Source organism: Syngnathus typhle, linkage group LG10, assembly GCF_033458585.1.
Source record: "Syngnathus typhle isolate RoL2023-S1 ecotype Sweden linkage group LG10, RoL_Styp_1.0, whole genome shotgun sequence".
NCBI lineage: Eukaryota > Metazoa > Chordata > Actinopteri > Syngnathiformes > Syngnathidae > Syngnathus > Syngnathus typhle.
In genome coordinates, this window is record NC_083747.1 from 14,432,776 (window position 1) to 14,453,040 (window position 20,265).

The 20,265-nt window shown below is 50.3% G+C and overlaps 1 protein-coding gene across 5 annotated transcripts; it reads right to left on the reverse strand.

The window, feature by feature from the left end:
* Positions 1–195: 195 nt before the first annotated feature.
* On the reverse strand, positions 196–14,073 carry LOC133160528 (DENN domain-containing protein 4B-like). 5 transcript variants are annotated; one of them, XM_061288248.1, is made up of 29 exons: positions 10,814–11,361; positions 10,093–10,404; positions 8,390–8,645; positions 8,254–8,323; positions 8,009–8,178; positions 7,566–7,807; positions 7,429–7,495; positions 7,268–7,326; positions 7,056–7,200; positions 6,820–6,995; positions 6,639–6,739; positions 6,265–6,480; positions 6,029–6,174; positions 4,628–4,761; positions 4,431–4,545; positions 3,918–4,124; positions 3,709–3,837; positions 3,520–3,646; positions 3,267–3,416; positions 2,810–2,966; positions 2,383–2,662; positions 2,109–2,204; positions 1,860–2,035; positions 1,693–1,795; positions 1,423–1,617; positions 1,269–1,359; positions 1,026–1,206; positions 845–903; positions 196–781 (listed from the first exon to the last, which is right to left on the reverse strand). In XM_061288248.1, exons 1-29 carry the CDS (start codon positions 11,020–11,022, stop codon positions 636–638), a joined length of 4,515 nt encoding a protein of 1,504 aa, XP_061144232.1. In that variant the 5' UTR covers positions 11,023–11,361; the 3' UTR covers positions 196–635. The 5 variants fall into 5 exon arrangements, with proteins under 5 accessions (XP_061144232.1, XP_061144234.1, XP_061144236.1 ...); XM_061288250.1 differs by having other exon boundaries at positions 1,693–1,792; positions 10,814–11,360; XM_061288252.1 differs by lacking the exon at positions 10,814–11,361 and adding an exon at positions 13,943–14,073 and having other exon boundaries at positions 1,269–1,795.
* Positions 14,074–20,265: the final 6,192 nt, after the last annotated feature.

Sequence of the window (20,265 nt, forward strand, 5' to 3'; positions counted from 1 at the left end):
GTGCAGTCAGCCCAATCAGCATTCTGCTGTGGTGAAGAAGCGACGCAAAGTGCAACCTTCGATTTGGGGGATGAAGTAAAGCCGAAAATGAAGCTGACAAGTCAACAATTTCATCTTCAACACATTTGATTCATTCTCAAATATGCGCTCACAGAAAGAAGAGTCAAAACCGTCTGCAGGACAACACCCAAAATATTCACCCAGGAAATGCTCTACTCTGCGTTTATTTTCTTGCAAAAACAACAGAGGAAACACAGCAGTCTTTTTTTTAAACAATCCCGAGAGCAACTTCTTATTTATTTATTTTTTTGTGGACACGTGGCTAAGGTTGCATGGTCACAAAGGGACCACTCAACTATCTCCACGCAAACGTCGCCTTAGGACATCGCACGACATTGGCCTGACGTCACGGGCTGCCGCAGATTCAATTGAGACTGCGACTCTCTCTGCTCGCTCATCACGGCACTTGTATGCTTTTTTTTCCCAACAAACGACAAGCAGCAGAGGCAGCATCCCGCGACGTCTGGTTGCCGGACAGCGCGCCAGCCAGGGTGCCCATGTCGCGTCCGAGGACAAAGCCGCCAGCTGCGGGATGAGGGCGAGACGCCGTGACTGAGGGAACGGCGTCTTTAGCCTCAGCACTGGAGCGGCGTCTGGAAGCTCCGTCTGCAGTCGAGGGCTTTGGCGCTGGGAGGCTGAGCTCGCCTCTGGCGCAGCTCCTCTTTGCCCAGCTGGCCACTCAGCCGCACGTACGCCACTTTGTACTTCTTGTCAAAAGCGCCTGCGAAGATGACGCAGCGGCGTTAGCAACACAAAGGCGCCGCCGCCGCTCTACCACACATACCCGCGTGATCCTGGCCCATTGCCGCCAGCGTCAGGAACAGCAACTCCCGGTACACGCTCCTGGACAATCAGAAGCACACTTTGATACACAGCCAGAAACACATATGTAGCCACGCATGGACACGCATGCACGCGCACGCAAGCACATGAATCCATCGCAAGGGCGCAGTTCCACATCTGACCTGCGGAGCGGCGGAGCAGCAGAGTGGGCATGGCGGCGTGCCTCGTCGACGGTGTCGAGGAAGAGCGTGACAGCTTTGTGGATTTCATTCATGCCCACACAGCGCAGGACCTCCTCCAGAAAGGTCAGTGTGAAAGGGTGGTTGTGGCGCCGCCAGTGGGAGCCGCGCACAGGCCCGCCGCCTGCGCGGGGGGACGCAAGGTTAGTCTGGAAGGAGGGGAGGGCGGTGAGGGGGCTCACTTACTGTGAAGACGCCACAGCACGTAAAGGGGCGGCCACGCGTTGGGGTCGGGGGTCAGGGTGTCCCACTGGAGCCTCACGCGAACACACGAGCCCTGCCACACGTACGCACACAAAATGACCTCTGGAAGTGATCTTGTCACCAAAGACGATTGTACCTGTGCCGGCTCGCCAAGGAGACGTAGCAGGTGGCTGGGCAGGCCAAGGCGCTGGAAGAACCACATAAGGTTCCAGAAGATGATGCAGTGGCTCTCCAGGAACTGCGGCTGACCCAGCACCGCCTCGCCCTCGTGGTCCAGGAGGCTTTCCAGCTCCTTGCGCAGCACCAGTGGACTCACATATGCCACCGCCACCTGGGGGGGGGGGGGGGGTTCACGGCGCAGAGTGAAACGCCTGCCGCCCATCCCACCACGCGTCTCCACACTTACCACGTCACTCTCAGAGGCCGAGTTGTCACCCACGCCCTTACACCACGGGGTCGCCAGATGTTTGTCGGGCGGCCGGGCGGCGATCTTGCCCCTGTCCTCGCTGCTAACACACAGAAGACCGACAGATGAGCGCGAAAAGGCCAGGCGGCAGTGGCGGCAGAATGTACCTGCTGTGGAGTTGGACGTCGCGGACGCGGGCGTTGAGGAAGGGCACAAAGGAGGCGGCGCAAAAGGGGCAGCGGGAGTTGAGGTTGGAGTCGTCGGGCGTCCATCCCGCCATGATCTCCTCATCGTACACCAGGCAGCCGCAAGCCCGGCACCGCGAGCAGCTCGACATCAGAACCTTCCAGATGTTTATTTGAAGCCTTCAAGGAAGGATCAACAGGCAAAAGAAAAAAAAAGAGGGAGTGTCTCACCTCCATCCCCGCCACATCTTGATTGGCGTCCCAGGAGTGGCACGGCAGCCAGGGTGCGTCCGCTGGCTCAGCGTCACTGCCCAGCGAGAGCGAGCTCTGAACACGCACAAATCCACCAATCGCATAAAAAAAGAACTCCACTCGGCAAAGATTCTCATCTGCAAACGTGCGCCGGGCGTGCTGCCTCAAAATGCGAGCGCCTCGAATGACGAGTTAGTGTCGAGCCGTCTACCAGCCACCTGAGCTTCTATTTCGCTGTTTTGCTTTGCCTCACCTCCGAGGAGGCGCCGGCAAGGCGCTCTTTGGCTTTCAGTAGCGTTTCTGCCACCTGCGACTTCCTGGACCGGCGGTGCTCGGAGAGCCGGCGTCCCGAAGTTGAGGCGGGTGCTGGCCCGCTGGGTCGCCGCTCGTCCACGCTGGCAGCGCGGCGGACCGCCGCCCGGTGCCGTGTGGGCGTCAGGAGCCGTTGCAGCCGCCCTGCCAGGCCTCGGCCCGACGGCGACACTTTGTTGTCATTCTCGTCCACCGACGCCGTCTCGCACGCGCTCGCCGCTCTGATGGGGAAAAAGGTAGACTTAGTGGGCACGTCCTCTTCCTGTCCTCACCCCGCTACAGGACAGCAAAGCAAGCAACAGCCTGTTTGGCCAGTGACCATATGGTCGTAAGTACACGTGTGTGTGCGTGAGCTCCACTTTCCCAACCTGGCCCCCGCCTCCCAGTCGCTGTTGTTCTCGGCAGCGGTGTAGAAGCCGGACAAGCAGATGTCGCTGCGACGTACCAGGACTCCAGCGAGGGGCACCGGGGGGGGCTTGCCGGATACGCCGCCACGGCAGCGGCCCGACTTCCCGTTGCTTGTGGCTGCAGACAGCAAAAGCAGGGTTAAGCCTGGAAAATGGGACGTTGCAAAACCGGCGAGGAAGGAGTGCAAAAGAAGGAGAAAAAACTTCCGGATCGATACGAGAAAACCAAAGAGTGCAAGTTTGTTGCGGGAATGGCGGCAAAACGGAGCGACCAAAACGGCGGCATTTAAAGACTTGTTGGGGGTGTTTATACCATATTTTTGGAAACAAATGTTTGGAGTCAGTGTGGCCGTTTTAAAGGACCGCGCATGCGTGCGCGTGTGAAGACGGAAGGTGAAGCTGATGTTTTACAGCTTACTTTGTGCAGGCGTCTTGATGCTGCTCAGGCTGCTGCTCTTGGCGAGGGATCCCGTCAGAGATTCATGACTGGAGCTTTCGCTCAGGCCGCTCCAGCTGGCTTGACGAATCAGAGGCAAGTGAGGGTGGGGCCAGCGCTCTTCCGGGACGGCTGTAGGAACGGAAAGAAGAAGGCGAGGGGGAAGCGGTGTGAGTGGCACAGTGGCGCCGGCTTGAGTGGCACAGCGGCAGCGTTTAGAGGCGAGCATTCTGACCTCGGGCGCGGCGGCGCATTTTGACTGGCTGCCTAAAGAGGGCGATGGCCAGCAGCACGTTCCTCAGCTTGGCCCAAAGCAAGCGCCCGCCCCGATTGGCTGACGGCCATTTGCTCTCCAGGACGGCCTGAGCCCAAAATCGCCAGTTGTGAGTGGGCCGTCGCCAGGTTAAGCCTCTGGCGGGCGTACCTTGTTGTAGTATCCGTACGTGATGGTGTTGGGTGTGACGCCCGCTTTCTTCATCTCCAGGAGGACGCGCACGGCAAGCACAGGCTGACCGTACTGGCCGCACAGCTGCATCAGGATTCTGTAACACACCTGGCACACAGAAAGAGCTAGCTTGCAGCGCTTTGGCCAATGCGGGCGCTGCGGCCAACGTGGGCGATGTGGCGAGTCACCTCGTCAGGCAGCAGCACCTTCCTGCTCTCTGTGTCCTTGAGGACGTCGAAGGCGGCATGGAGGGCAGGCACCTTGGTGCTCTGGGCGCGCACAAAGGTGGGCAGGCAGATGAACCAGAGGGCGTACATGTGACCCAGCAGACACTTGCACCACATGTCGGGCGAGCCGCAGCAGCTCTGCGCGCGCCGCTGTGCCACCTTCAACTCCTGCCGGCAGCACAAACACAGTCCGAGACCTTTTCAGTCTGCCCATTTTCCTTCTTTCCTCTCTTCTTGCAAGGTGTTTCTGGTTTATCTTTCAAGTATTTGACCTTCTTCTGTCTCCCTTTCATTTCCCATTTTTCTACGTTGTTCGACTCCTAACCCTTCTTTCCATTTCTTTCTCCAGACTCTATCCTTCCATCCCTTTGCTTCATTTTCATCCGTTATTTTATTTGATTATTATTATTTTCCATTGGAACTTATTTGTGACTGTGTTTGCCTTGTGTTCTGCGTTAGGGCTTTTCCTCGTACCTGTTTGGTGCGTCTCGGGGCGGGGCTACTGGGCGCGCTGCCTTTGGCGGGGACGTACAGTTGGTCCAGCGGGCGGTCAAAGAGCTCTGCCCTCAAGGCTGGGAAAGTGTCGTAACTGCGCATGAAGCAAGGGAAAGCCATATTTTTGTTTGACAAAAAGGAACCGCAACGTAAAAGGGCGCGGTGCCGGGTGTCACCTGTAGCGGGCCGGGCACTCTGAGCCGTCGTCTTGGGTGGGCTGCTCGGGCGGCATGATGAAGACGGTGCGCTCGCCGCAGTGGCTCTCGTCCACGTCCACCAGGCGGACATCCTCCGGCTTATCCACGTCCACCTGCCGGAACGGCCACACTCTGCTTAGCACCTTAGCCACCTTTGCCAGAAACGGCCTACGCAACGAAGCGGATCCATCTGAGGAGGCGTTTGCGCACGTCTCACTTGTCTCAACCAAAATCATGTCGCCCTTGTGCTTGGGTGTCGTTACGCTGAACAAGCATCCTCATATGCAATTGTTGACTTTTTGGGCACAAAAGATCCTGTTTTGAAGCAGGTCAATGCCACGTGGGCCAAATTATTGAGATTAAAATACGCAAATCACACGCCGGAATCTTATTGCTGCCATCTTGGCGACGACCCATTTGGAAGGATCTGCTGGAGACTCGTTATGGGACCGGAGGTTTTCATCAACGTCGGTGGCCTAATGCAGGGGTCCCCAACCCCCGGTCCGCGGACCGGTACCGGTTCGTGGGCCACTTGTTACCGGGCCGCCAAGCCGCACAGAATCTTTTTTTTTATCGATGATCAATTAATTCAGGTCAAGACGCTGGTCCCGGTCACCTCGGTCGATCCCGCGAAGCAAGCAAATATGAGCAAGAAACAGATTTGTTTGGAAAGCTTCTTCAGAAAGGGGAAAAAGCCCAATGAGTAGACGGAAGAAGAAGAGGCTACGACTTCTAAGAAAAGGAAAGCTGCATTTAAAAGAAAATTTCTGGTGTCCTACTTAAAATATGGATTTATCACCACAGGTGACTGACGCGCCAGGCCCATTCTGCACAATATGTGGTGACAGGCTAGCTAATGAGGCAATGAAGCCTTCAAAACTGCTTCGGCACAAACCTTAACCACTTCGGGTGTCATTGTCTCCGATTACACCTAGATGGGACCGGCTCGTTTCTGAGAAACAAGCTCAGTGCTGCCACTAATACAACAGGTGGTGAGTTTTATTCTTATGTCGTTTATCCTTGTTTTTATGCCAGTCGTGTCATTTTATTTCATCATATTTATATATTTATTATAAATGTATTATTTATTTATATAAATGTGTTATTTATTTATATAAAGGCCGGTCCGCGAAAATATTTCTGACACGTAACCGGTCCGTGGCGCAAAAAAGGTTGGGGACCACTGGCCTAATGCATTTTGTGTTTTGGGACTTCCAAATTCCTCTCCATGGTGAACGGTCTGAACCAAGCTCATACGGCTCTTGATCGGGAGCCACCGATGCCGTGCCTTCAGTGTCTCGCTCAAGGACGGGAGGTCGGGAGACGACCACTCCGCCGCCACGCTGCATTTCCTCTGGCCGCTTCTTCTGGCAAACCGACCTTTTGCACGCACTCATCGAAGAACTCGAGGCAGGCATGGCGGTCGCTGACAAAGGAGCACTCCTCGATGAACTGCGTGAACATCTGCGTGCGCGTCAGCTGGCAGTAGAACTTCTGCTGGGTACGCTCGCGAGACTTCAGGAAGCCTGACGAGAAGAGATGCGTCAACCACAACAAAGGAAGGGCGGTCAAAGCCGCACGCTGTAACAGAGGCGAGATGAACTTCTCCTGCTCACCCTGCAGGTTGAAGAGGGAGCTGCAGTCAGTGGCGGTGGCAGAGGACGGCTGTGTGATGGGCAGCAGGAAGGCGCGGTAACCACGCAGCAGCACGCTCATGAAGCGCAGGAAGGCTTCCTGGATGTCGGCCTCCAGCTGCTTCTGCCGACGGTATGTCTGGTCAAAGTCCGTCAGCAGGAACTCCAGCGTGGCCTCCTCCTGGCCCGGAGAGCAAACTACCGGAAAAGCAAAGCAACGCCGCAAGGTCACGCACGTGCCCGGTCCAGCCTTGTCGGATTTCAGTTTGCTCCATTGCAACAGTGTTGGGAGCGTACGTCCTGTTGAATTTGACGCTTTCGCCACGTTGCGACGGGTGCGGCGCGTGCCGACCTACTCTGCTCCAGTGTCTTGTGCAGATTGCCCAGGGTACCCAACAGCGTCTTGGCCGGCTTTCTGGGTAACGATCGCCATGACAACAGCCTCTTGTCGTCTGACCTGACGGACGACAGGGCGAAGAGGCAAACTGGTGACGGAAAATGAGCACACACACATAGGCGAGTGGGGAGTGCACTGACTGGAAGAGCGTGTTGGTGTCCAGGTCGACACAGACCACGTCGGCGGGAGGGCAGTGGAGGTCAAAGTAGCTGGAGTGCACGCCCACGATGAAGGGCACGGGCGCTAGTAGCACTTCGGCCATCTGGAGCGGGCACAGCGGGATGTAGGGGCACAGCCAGCGTAGCGGGAAGGTCATCTGCGCGCAAAGACGGGCTGCGTCACCTCGGGTGCGGTGGGGTCGGTGCCGGCCGCTTACCGAAACAAGCGCCTCGGCCACGGCCGTCAAGACGTCGGGCCGCAGCGAATGCAGCAGGACTTTGTGCTCCACCAGCACGGCTAGGAGCAGCGTGCAGGCATTGGCTGGGCCCAGGTTCTGCAGGAGCTTCAGGAAGCTTGCGCCGCTAATGCGCACACGAGACAAGCTCACATTTCCAGAGACAAGTGCACCCTGCCGACGCATGCACACACCTGAGGGGCAGCGGCGAGGAAACAGGCTGGCACAGGAGAAGGTTGTCATTCGGTGAAAGCTGCAACACACACGGACGCACGCGCACACACACACGCATGAACAATTTACGTCCTCATGGCGATTGGGTGCTGCACATGTTACCGTGGCGACGGCAGCCTACCTGAACCAGGATGCGAGGCCGCTGAGGGGACGGGAAGGGAACGTTGTGCATGAAGCTGGAGATGTGCCTGCAAGCGGGGTTCCACCGTTAGTAGGCAGCACGGCGCGGTGCCACGTGCCCGACCCGGACGGACTGACTTCTCCAGGGGCAGCACATGCGGTCCGGAGACAGAGTATCGGTAGACAAAGGTGAGGAACTTCTGGAAGACGTCAAAGAAGGGCCAGTGCGAGAGCACGCAGATGCTCTTCTTGGCCTGCAGACTGCGCTCAGGGACAGGCCGGCGGTCCAGCACACTCAGCAGGCCAAGGCGCACGCTCTGGTGCTCCGACAGCGCCTCCCGAGGGAATGCCTCGTAGAATTGGATGGCCGCGCCGTACACCTGCGCAAGAGGTCGCGCTTTAGTGGTAGTTGAAACGTTCAAGTTAGCTCGGGATGGGACGTATGGCTGGCGCCGCCTTGGTTTGATGCTGTGACACTAGCGAAAGACAACCTGCCCAACTTTGCAAGTTGGACTCACTGGTTGCTCGTGCTCCTTTTGCACACTCCGGCATCTGATGGACATTTGTTTTTTTTTGCCCACCTTGTCGCCGCTGGCCGAGGTGAGCACAAAGGTGGAGAAGACGGGCAGCCGGTACTTGGCGTCGGCAGGCCAGCTCTCCAGAGCCACACCCATGGGGAGGCAGAAGACAGGCACCGACTCAGGCAGCGGGAAGGCATCCCGGTCGCAGGCAGGGTAGCGGCTCAGCAGCGCTGAAAGACAGTGGTTGGTGGGTCACGGGTGCATTTTCAGGAGTGGCCTGCCGCACTCGGTGCTGCCTCACTCACCCGCCTCGTAAAGCAGTGCGTTGGCTTTGGCCACCGCCCGCTTGAAGCACACAAACACGGCCGGACCCCACTGCAAAGACGCACAGTGGTCGGCACCGGGGCTCGGTCCCGGCCCGACCCGTCCATCGCATCTCACCATGCCCGTGTTGAGGCTCTTGTCCACGCGGCTGAAGGTGTGCGGCGCCACCTCACCCTTGCCGGGCAGCAGCACACTGATGTCGGTTATAGCCAGTGAGTGCGGGCCTCGCTCGTCCGCCGCTCGGCGGTACGTCAAGAAGACGCGCTGCGCCGCCGGGCCCGCAGCGGAGCTCAGGTTGGCCGAGCGGCTGTAGGGCGTGGTCTCGATCACGTTCCAGCCCACCTTGGGCTGTTCCTTACCCTCGTACAACACCCTGCCCGACACGGCAGACGTGCTCGTCGGCGTTAACAAGTCCATCTCACGCAAAAAAAACATTTTAGAATTTCAGGATTAAGTGAAAGGCGCGGTGAGGTTGGGTTCCAAAGCCGTTCCTCGTGCGACCCACGCCCCTCACTGCTACTGACAGCTAAAAACATGGATCACATGGTATTTTGGGCATTTTTAAATACCGTATTGGCCCAAAGATAAGACGGTGTTTTTTGCATTGAAATAAGAAAGAAGTGGGGGTCGTCTTACATTCGGGGTCTAGACATTATACCCATTCACTACACTAGATGGCGCCAGATATCTTTAAAGTGAATGCTGAACTTAACTCCCCAGGCCAAAGCGAAATCCTGTCACGAAGAAGAAAAACAATAGCGGTAGCGCGAAGAAAACAAATAAAAAATAGCGGTAAGAAAGAAAAGAGAAGAAAATAAGAGACGAGATAACAGAAAATGGAGAAACGTAGCAACAATCTGGAGAAAAGTGGGTCGAAGATCGGCCAGGTGAACCGGCAGCTGAGGAGAAGTTACGATCCAAACTTCAAGATGGTGATAAATGAGGCAGAGTCTTCAAACAATTGCAAAGCGGCTGTGAAATATGGTGTCACAGAGTGTAATGTACAGAGATGGAGAGCTCAGAAAGATTACTAAAAAATGCTCACAATCAGAGAAAACCTCTGTGGTCGTCAGAGCAGCCGCTTTCAAGAGTTTGACAGGAGGGTGTGCGCATAGGTGGACAGTGACACTGAGCACAGCGAGGCAGAGGATGTTTGTGAGGAGTAATGTTCTGACATGACAGATCTCAGCTACTCAAGTTTAAACCAGTTTGCAATGTTTTTCCTTATTAAGATTTGTTTCAAGACTACAGTTACAGTTAGACTTCACTTTGATGGTTAATGCAGTTATTGCAATTTTGTTGTTTTATCAAGGTATTTACATTTACATTTCAAAAACCAGAAGCCATTCATTTACAAATGTGATTGCACTTTAGGTTACATATTTAAATGTTCAGATACTAAGATGTGATAGACAGTTTTTGTATGATTTGATTGAGGCAAAATAACATGCTTTTTCTCTCAAATATATTGTTATAATAATTTGTTTCGCATGTACTGTATAAAAATTAAAATTGGTGTTCAAAAAGTATTTTTTCAGACTTGAGTCTTGAAAAATAGAGGGTCGTCTTATAATCAGGGTCGTCTTATAGTCGGGCCAATACGGTAGTCAAATCAAACTCTCTTGGAAATCTGTCCGTTTAGGAACCTTCCTACATTTGCTGCCACCTGTGCTTGTGCTGACAGATTAACTTTTAAAAATGACGTGCACCATCAAAATCTGTGTAGACCCTCCTGCATTTGAGTTGATGTTCTAAAATGAATTTAGAAATTCAGTGAATGGGACCTCGGCTCCACGTGGCCTTGCTGACGGCGGTCTTACCCGAGCTCGAGAAGGGGGGGCTTGTGGAGGCCCCTCCTGTAGCAGAGGTAGAGGCGCGGGTTGTTGATGAGGCCGGCGCTCAGCTCGGCCGAGTGGCCGCCCAGCGACTTGTCAATGCAGGTGAATCCCTGTGGCACATCCTCGCCCAGGCTGCGGGCGATCACCGCCAGATCAGTCACGGGCTCTGCCCCCCGGCGGCCCGCCGCCTGTGCCAGAGGCCGCCAGGGTCCCGCCGGGTCCAGACCCGCTACAACAAAGTAGTCCAGCAGCTGCGGGCATTTGTCCTCCGTCATGGCGCCGGCACAGCCTCCTCTGCTCGCCACGCGGCATCACACAAACAGCAAGTCAGGCACCGCATGGAAAAGCATTCATTGACAAATCAATGCCGAGCAAATCTGCCTTTTGACAAACTGTCACGAGACATTGTTGAACCTAAAACTTGACTGATTTCAGTCCCTGGGCACTCAAGGATTTCTCCGGTTTTGGTTACTTTGTACTTTTCACCTCAGCTGCTTTTACGTTGCAAAACGACATTTTGGATCATTTTCTGACGGACGCCAGCGATCAAAGCGATAAGTGAAGCATCGGCAGTTTATGTGTATGCAATGTCAACTTGAAATCGTATCCCGTTTCACAATCAAAGCGAGGTTTTTGGGGCTAAAGGCAATAATAATGAACAAACACACGGCAAAAAGAAATCGTTCAAATGTCTCAGAAGGACCTGGGCGGGCGCCGGCTATGACTGCTCACTGCAGTTGCAAATTTGTCCGACAGGAAGCATGCCATCGGGTGTTTCCCGTCCAAAGTGCAAAAACGGCTTTTAGTGCAAGCGCGGCGGCTGCGTTTGACAATGACAACACAGGAAGGAGGAAGCTGGTGGCCCGGCCCAAAGTGTCTTCGGCTAGCTTCCTCCTTCCATTCCCTCAACATGCGGGTGGTTGCGCATGCGCGGCTGCGCCCTCAAAAGGGAGGCCACGCTTGCAAGGGGACACTTCCGGACGATTGTCAGTCAATCTGTTTAGAGATGTGCTTGGAGGTGCGAACAGAGACATACTTGAAAAGCCTTTTTGGTGACATGATGGTGTTATTAGAGGTAGTCACCAAATCCCCATTGTGACCGTGTGTGCGCAATAATGCATGTGCCAGGAAGCACGTGCCTTTTTCTATTCGCATAGAAAAAGGCACGTGCGTGCGTGCAACTGTGCGTGCGTTCAGGTGTGCGCCCGTGTCTTGCTTGGGTTAGTGCTTGTGGGCGTGAGCGGTCGCCAACATTCATTCATTTTACGGAGTCGTCAACTGGTCGCCAGTAGGGGTGTAAATCGCGGGTTTTGTCACGATACGATATAATATCGATATAAAGAACTACGATACGATATTTGTCGATATCTTAAAGCCTGCTGCGATTCATTCACGATATATCGCGATATAGTGCTCTACGATCGATTTTTTTTTTTTTAATAAAAAATATAGAACAATATCCTGATTTATAACAATTCATACGCAAAATCAACAAGGTACTGCAAACTCTTTATTTAGGAAATTACAAGAGTATTGTAGTATACAAATTCCTTACTTTAACACTGAACTTTGATGTCGTGTTTTTTCTTTAAATGTGCGGCGAGATTTGTGCTCCCTGAATATTTGATCACCGCATGGCAGGATTTACAAACTGCACGTGTCTTGTCCGTTGAGCCATCTTTTCTTTGGAATCCAAAGTGCTTCCAAACGAATGACTTGAAGCCTAAAGGGGAGCAAATTTCCTCGTCTTTTTGGACACTAGCCATAGCAGCAGCCCAGGAGCCGCGTACTAGTTGTCCCCTCCCCTTTCACGTGCGTGATCTGCTCACAACACAACAACGCCGGGCGCACTGCTCCCGAAAAGAGGAAGCAAGCAACAATGAACTGGATTTCAAAATAAAGTCGCGTCTAATGTCCGAGGTCAAACACGGCGATATAAATCGATGTTTACCTTTAGCATCGATGCCAATAAATCGCAGAGCATTATATCGATTAATCGATGTGTATCGATGTATCGTTACACCCCTAGTCGCCAGCCAATCGCAGGGCACACAAACAACCATCCATCCATTTTCTGAACCGCCTAGTCCCCACGGGGGTCGCGGTCGTGCTGGAGCCTATCCCAGCCTCAACGGGCAATAGGCGGAGGACACCCTGAACCAGTTGCCAGCCAATTGCAGGGCACACAGTGACAAACAACCATTTGCACTCGCACTCACACCTAGGGACAATTTGGCATGCTCAATCGGCCTACCCAGCACGTTTTTGGGATGTGGGAGGAAACCGGAGTGCCCGGAGAAAACCCACGCGGGCCGGGAAAATAGACATAAACAATAGGGGTGTAACGATTCATCGATACACATCGATTAATCGATATAATGCTCTACGATTTATTGGCATCGATGCTAAACGTAAACATCGATTTATATCGCCGTGTTTGACCTCGGACATTAGACGCGACTTTATTTTGAAATCCAGTTCATTGTTGCTTGCTTCCTCTTTCCGGGAGCAGTGCGCGGCGTTGTGTTGTGAGCAGAGCAGGCACGTGAAAGGGGAGTCGACAACTAATACGCGGCTCCTGGGCTGGTGCTATGGCTAGTGTCCAAAAAGACGAGGAAATTTGCTCCCCTTTAGGCTTCAAGTCATTCGTTTGGAAGCACTTTGGATTCCAAAGAAAAGATGGCTCAACGGACAAGACACGTGCAGTTTGTAAAACCTGCCATGCGGTGATCAAATATTCAGGGAGCACAAATCTCGCCGCTCATTTAAAGAAAAAACACGACATCAAAGTTCAGTGTTAAAATAAACACTTTGTATACTACAATACTCTTGTAATTTCCTAAATAAAGAGTTTGCAGTACCTTGTTGATTTTGCGTATGAATTGTTATAAATCAGGATAATCTATATTTTTTATTTAAAAAAAATATATATATCTCGATCGTAGAGCACTATATCGTGATATATCGTGAATGAATCGCAGCAGGCTTTAAGATATCGGCAAATATCGTATCGTAGTTCTTTGGATCGATATGATATCGTATCGTGACAAAACCCGCGATTTACACCCCTAATAAACAACCATCCGCATGTTTTTGGAAGGCCGGAGCCGGAATCGACCCACAAGCTCTGCACTTTCAGGCAGACGGGCTGACCGGTGCCGCCCGACAACATGCGTGTGACTATTTTTTTTAACATATAGGCACACACATGTGTCACGTGTCGATCATGTCTTTAGTTACGTAACAAAATACAACGAAAGGTCGAGGACGACGACAACAACAGGAGCCCAACATACAAACACAGCATCGCGTGGACTACTCGTGTCACACACACGATGATGGTGATGATGGAGAAGTTCGCGCGCATCTGCGGCCGGCCGCGGTGAAGGGACGAGAGCGCATCTCAATCTCTAGTCCGGAAATAAATGCATGACGTCACCGAAGGCCAGCGCATCGCGAGCAAGCGCGAGGGGACAGTCCGAGCGAGCGACTCGGGATGTTGGCAGTCGAGTGTTTCGCTAGTTCCGTTAGCGGACAGCAGCTGCCATCGGCTCGTCACGTCGTCGACATTCGCCTCAAAGTTGCTTGAAACGCGGCCGCCATTTAACGGCCGCACACCAGTGCCGGAATCGTCGTGGTTCCGGCGCCCAACGCTGGACGGCGGTTTGGTGGCCCCGCGGCGAGACGGCAAAGGCGTGTCAGATATAAAGCGCCGAGCCGAGACCCGTTAAAGGCGAGCATCGTTAAGCTTGCTGCGCTCTGCCGCGTTAGCCGAGTGTCCGGTGACTTCGTTTGGGTTAAATGTCGACTTTTTGTGTCGTGAGCGCCTTGCCTGCTCGCGTTTGCTGTTTTATCCGGCGGCAGAAGACGGCGACGCTCATGTTACTCTCATTGGCTCCCATATGACTTCCATGTTTGATCTGGGCCCGGGCGAAGCGGCGACACGTTAAGACGAACGCGCTGCGACCGCCACTTCCGCTCACGCATTTCAGAATAAAACGAAATGATTTTCTCGCCCACTTGGCCCGTATCTCCTTCAAGCTCAGGTACTTAACCCGAAGACATGTATGATGCGCAAAATTTAACTTATTTATTGTCCTAAAATCTGGGGTGCGCATTATACATGGGTACAAAAAAATTCGGAGATGATACAGAGGCCGCCATTACAGATGCGCTTTCTTCTCTGCTGTTCACTTCAAACACACTCCATACGAACACAATGCTCTCGTATCAGATGCTTGCTCGACCACCTGCTCGTTTGCTGTCACAATGTACCCTACACAAATCCGAAACATTTCTTCGCTATCAGGTTTGCTAGCGCATGCGCAGTGATACTGACCGGCAGAATAACATCCGGTTGTTCCCAAAGATGATCTTTTTTCTGAAATAATTTTACGTTTATGGACTTAAGTAGGAGTCAAAATTTAGGTGCGTATTATACATGGGTACAGGCTTTTTTCCAGCATCAACATGCCATTTTTAGGGTGCGTATTATACATGGGGGCGCATTGTACATGGAAAAAACGGTAAATAAATAATTTATAAATACTTTTTCGTTCATCATAAATATTTTCTCATTATTATACTGTATGAGGATAAGCTGTTAAGAAAACTAATGGTTTTCCATTTACACTACTGTAATGACCGCAAAACAGTGACACTGCGAATGGCGGTGTTGTGCTTGATTTGGTTCCCCCGTGAGATTTTGTTCCCCCTGCCGCGAGAGCGCGCACGCCTTGTTTGGAAAGCAAAAAACCGATGCCGTACGGCGTCAAGCACTATGTTGTTTTCAATGAAACCATGAAGAACTCACGTTTGCGTCAGTCAATTTTAATTTTTATAAAGGATTATTCTCATTTGATGTCTTTAAATTCATCCGCGTTCTGCCATTGAAGCGGGGTGCATTCAAAGACCAGTCGTACAGACGGAACACTCATTCACTTCACCAAAAAGCAACAATATAATTACGTGAGCTCTTTGCATAAACCTCGATGCAAAGAAACTCCTCTTTTTGGGTACCGTTACATGCTACAAGGAGTATATATTACAAAAGAGACTTTCTACTTAATTGTGTGAAGGCGAAGGCCTTCACACATATGTTATTCTCCACCATTCTCTATTATTATTAGTGTGAAGGTGAAGACCTTCACACTATTGTTATTCTTGTCTGTTAAGTATTATTGTTTAAGTCCGCCCTTAGACTCACTGTGTGTATTAAGGTACCAATTCTGTTTACCTTTTTGTTTGTTATATACGGTAATGACGTCACTACATTGATGCTACCGGGGAAGAAAGTCCTGTGACAACGGACATGTGGATTTGTTGTATGGGATTGACTGACGGAGAAGTTGTTGCGTTTAGCGCCAGTGTGCTTGTAAAATAAATACGCTGTGTTTTCAGCTGAAAAAGGAACCACGCATCGTCCTACTTTTCTCCACCACGCAGAGACCGGAAAAAGTCACCGCTGCACACCATTTATTTGGTGAAGAAAAAGGAACACCCCCCTTTTTCACTTTACAGGTTATGGGCCCAGAGAAGGTTTGGACATGAGCTAACGTTAGCATCGGTAAGAAGACCGGAAAAAGTTACCACGAAGTATACACGTGAAACTTGTGCCAAGCTAACAAGAAAGCTATCCATGTACCAACCACCTGGAAATAAGTGGACGTGTTTAGATTCCCCGAAGAAGTGAAACGTGAGTGGCGATATTTGCATGTTGTAAATGCTAAAGAAGCAAACAACCTAGCTTAGCAAGTGAAAAGTATTTTAGCAAGCTAGAGTGAACGTGGCGCGTCAACAACAACAAGAAGATAAATATGAACTATGGGAAACAAGATTCCTGGGACACTTGCACATCCGTAAGTTAAAAAGGACAATTTTGAATGAGCCCGCAACCGACACCAGTGAAGAGGAATTAGCCCAAGATGTAGCTAAAAATGCTGACTGTTATGCAGAGCTGATAAGGCTGTTAGACGACAAAAGCTTATCACTTATCAGACATGATGCACCTGATGATGGCAGGAAAGCCTTGAAAATGCTCAGAGAACATTGTTCAGGAAAAAGCAAGCCAAGAATCATAAACTTGTATACCTCGTTGACCAGACTGAACATGACAGGTAACGAGAGTGTAACAGACTATATGATAAGGGCAGAAAACCTGATTACTGCTCTGAGAGATGCAGGTGAGACTATGAGTGATGGATTGACCATAGCAATGGTGTTAAATGGCCTACCTGATTCCTTCAAGCCACTAGCCGTACATGTAACACAAAATGAAGATAGTTACATTTACCGATTTCAAGAGAAGGCTACGGATTTATGAAGAAACCGAGAGGATGAAACTAATAGAGTCTGCAGATAATGTGATGAAAACTTGTGTGAAGCCAAGCCGAGGCTCCACTAAAAAGCACATCAGCAACAGAAACGGTGACGATTCTGCTGACCTGACATGCTACAGATGTGGAACAAAAGGGCACAAGTCAAGAGGATGTACCAGAAAAGTTTGGTGCAGTTACCGCAACAGCAACACGCATCAAGAGTCCATATGCAGGAAAAGGAGGACTCAAGATGGAGCGAGACAAATCGCAGAAGGAGAGACTGGTAACCAAGATCAACTTTTCAAAGCCAAGCACATGAAAAAGAAGAGACTGTCAGATAACGTGAAGATGAAAGGCATCATGGTGGACGGGGGAGCTACATCTCACATTGTGTATGACATCCAGACGTTCACCAGGTTCGATGAGTCATTCAAGCCTGAGTCTCATTCAGTGGAACTAGCCGACGGGACCAAGTGCAGTGGAATAGCACAACGCAGAGGAACAGCGGTGATCTACCTACGTGACGATGCCGGGCGCCAGCAGACAGCGCAGCTGAGAGAGGCGTTGTACATGCCCTCATATCCTCACAACATCTTTTCAGTGGCAAGAGCAACAAATGGAGGAGCGACTATCACCTTCAAGAAAGGAGACAGTCACATAGTTACCAAAGACAGGTTTGACATCCATGAGAGTGGTAACTTGTTTTATCTGCCAACCATTGAAAATAATGTTATTGATAAATGTAAACAATGTGTGAGTGCAAACTTGGCACGGGATTTTTGGACATTGTAACTACGATGATGTACAAAGATTACAAGGTGTAGTGAAAGGTATGGAGATAAAAGGCAGTGCAGTAAAACCCGCATTCTGTGAGGTATGCACACAGGGAAAATTCACCCAGACAAGGAACAGAGAGCCAGATAGTAAAGCTAAAAATCCTTTAGAACTAGTGCACACTGACCTAGCGGGTCCCATGCGGACACCAAGCATAGAAGGGCACAGATATGCACAGTCTTTCACCGATGACTACTCAGGGACCATATTGGTGTATTTTCTTATGTCTAAAGCAGATACAGTACAGGCTACAGAGCGGTTCTTAGCAGACATAGCACCTTTTGGGGAAGTAAAATGTATCCGTTCAGATAACGGGACTGAGTTCACAAGTCGAGACTTCCAGACATTGTTGAGGATAAACAGGATTAAACACGAGACGTCTGCACCATATTCTCCCCACCAAAACGGTACAGCAGAAAGAGGGTGGAGAACACTGTATGATATGGGCAGGTGTTTTCTCATAGAGAGTAAGCTACCAGATACGCTGTGGAACTACGCTATCCAAACAGCAGCTTACGTGAGAAACAGATGTTACAATAGACTTACAAAGAAAACGCCATACGAACTGTTAAACGGCAGGGAACCAAATGTATCCAAACTACAAAAATTTGGATCTGTATGTTTTGCTTACAAACAAGAGAAAGGCAAACTAGAGTCAAGGTGCGAGCAGGGTGTGTTCGTAGGTTATGACAAAAACAGCCCATCTTACCTGGTGTATCATCCAGATACAGAGAAGGTTCAGAAGCATAGATTGGTGAAATTCACCCAAGCAGCCAAAGAGAAGGAAACACAAACACCTGAGTCACATACAGGATGTAATGACATAGAGGTACATCCCAGGGTCAACAAGGATGAAAATGTTGATGATGAATGTGTGTATGTGCCAGATGATAGTACCCAAAGTGATGTTTCCAAAGCTCTACCTGACATGACTGAACGTACACCACGGGGTAGAGCTGCTGAGACTGAGATTAGAAGGAACCCACCGAGAAACAGGAGACTTCCAAGCCACCTACAGGAGTTTGAGACCGAGGACACGGTTGACAAACTGATCACATGCGTGGACTTTTGTTACAAAGCCGTATGCGTCATTCCTCAAACCTACCAGGACGCCATAGTGTCATCCAAGTCAAAGCAGTGGAAAAATGCAATGGACGAGGAGATGAGATCACTGGAGGAAAACAAGACCTTCACCCTCACCCAGTTGCCACCGGGTAAACAGGCAGTGGGTGGTAGGTGGGTCTATGCACTCAAGAGTGACATTGATGGATCAGACAAGTACAAGGCAAGATTTGTGGCAAAAGGCTACAGTCAGAGACAAGGGACTGACTATGAGGAAACATTCTCACCTACAGCCGACATGACAAGTGTGCGAATAATGATGCAAAAAGCGGCGCAAGAAGATCATATTCTACACCAGATGGACGTTAAGACAGCTTATTTGCATGCACCAATTGACTGTGAGACATGGAGCAGCCACAAGGTTATGAAAAAGAGTCTGAAAATGGTGAAAAAATGGTATGTAAATTCCACAAGTCTCTTTATGGTTTAAAACAATCAGGCAGGAACTGGAATGTGATGTTACATACATATCTGAGTGAAAATGGTTTTCAACAGAACCCAGCAGACCACTGTGTGTACACGAGAGAAAAAGATAATGAGAAGGTTATTTTGCTAGTATGGGTGGATGATCTCATAATAGCAGCTAGTAGCGGGATAGATTTTAACCAGACAGAGGGCCAGGTAAAAATGTCACAGAAGAGATATGTGAACAAGATACTGGACAGATTCGAAATGCAGGCCCAGAGAGAATCCTTGTGAGCCAAAGCTTGAGTATTCAGAGCATGCTCAGAAAATGAAAGACCCAAGGAAATATAGGGAAGCTGTGGGAAGTTTAATTTACCTGTCCACATGCACTCGACCAGATCTAAGTTATGTGGTCAGTAAACTATCCCAGCACTTTGCTGATCCAACAGAGGAACACTGAAGCACAGTTAAACATGTGTTCAGATATCTCAAAAACACCACAGAACAGGAGTTACGTTTTAAAAGAAGTGAGACACTAGGTCTAAGAGTGTACTGTGATGCGGATTGGGCATCAGATGTAACAGACAGGCATAGTACAACAGGATTTTGTGTCAACATGAGTGAGAGGAGCGCTCTCATCTCTTGGAAAACAAGAAAACAATCAACTGTGGCTTTGTCTACATTCAAAGCAGAGTATATGTCCTTAGCATCAGCTATACAGGAATGTATCTACTTAGAACAGCTGCTGAGAGGCATAGACAAATACGAGTATGCACAAACTAAAGTGTACGAAGACAATCAAGGTACTATTGCACTAGCCAGAAACCCAGTAAGCAGGCAAAGATGCAAACATATAGATATAAAGTACCACTTCATCAGAGAACATGTAAAAAGTGGGAAGATAATCTTAGAGTACTGTCCTACTGAGCAAATGGTTGCTGACGTGTTAACTAAACCAGCTACTAAACTTAAACTAGGAAGGTTTGCTCAGGACATGTTTGGTACTTAAATGTGCAGAGTGTATTTGTGTTATTGTTTTATTTGGCCCAAAGAGGCAAACTGTGTTATTGTTTTGTTTTTCTAGATAACACAGTGAGTTAAGTACGAGTGGATGTGTTAAGTATTATTGTTTAAGTCCGCCCTTAGACTCACTGTGTGTATTAAGGTACCAATTCTGTTTACCTTTTTGTTTGTTATATACGGTAATGACGTCACTACATTGATGCTACCGGGGAAGAAAGTCCTGTGACAACGGACATGTGGATTTGTTGTATGGGATTGACTGACGGAGAAGTTGTTGCGTTTAGCGCCAGTGTGCTTGTAAAATAAATACGCTGTGTTTTCAGCTGAAAAAGGAACCACGCATCGTCCTACTTTTCTCCACCACGCAGAGACCGGAAAAAGTCACCGCTGCACACAATTTATTTGGTGAAGAAAAAGGAACACTTTCACTTTACACTGTCCATTATTATTAGTG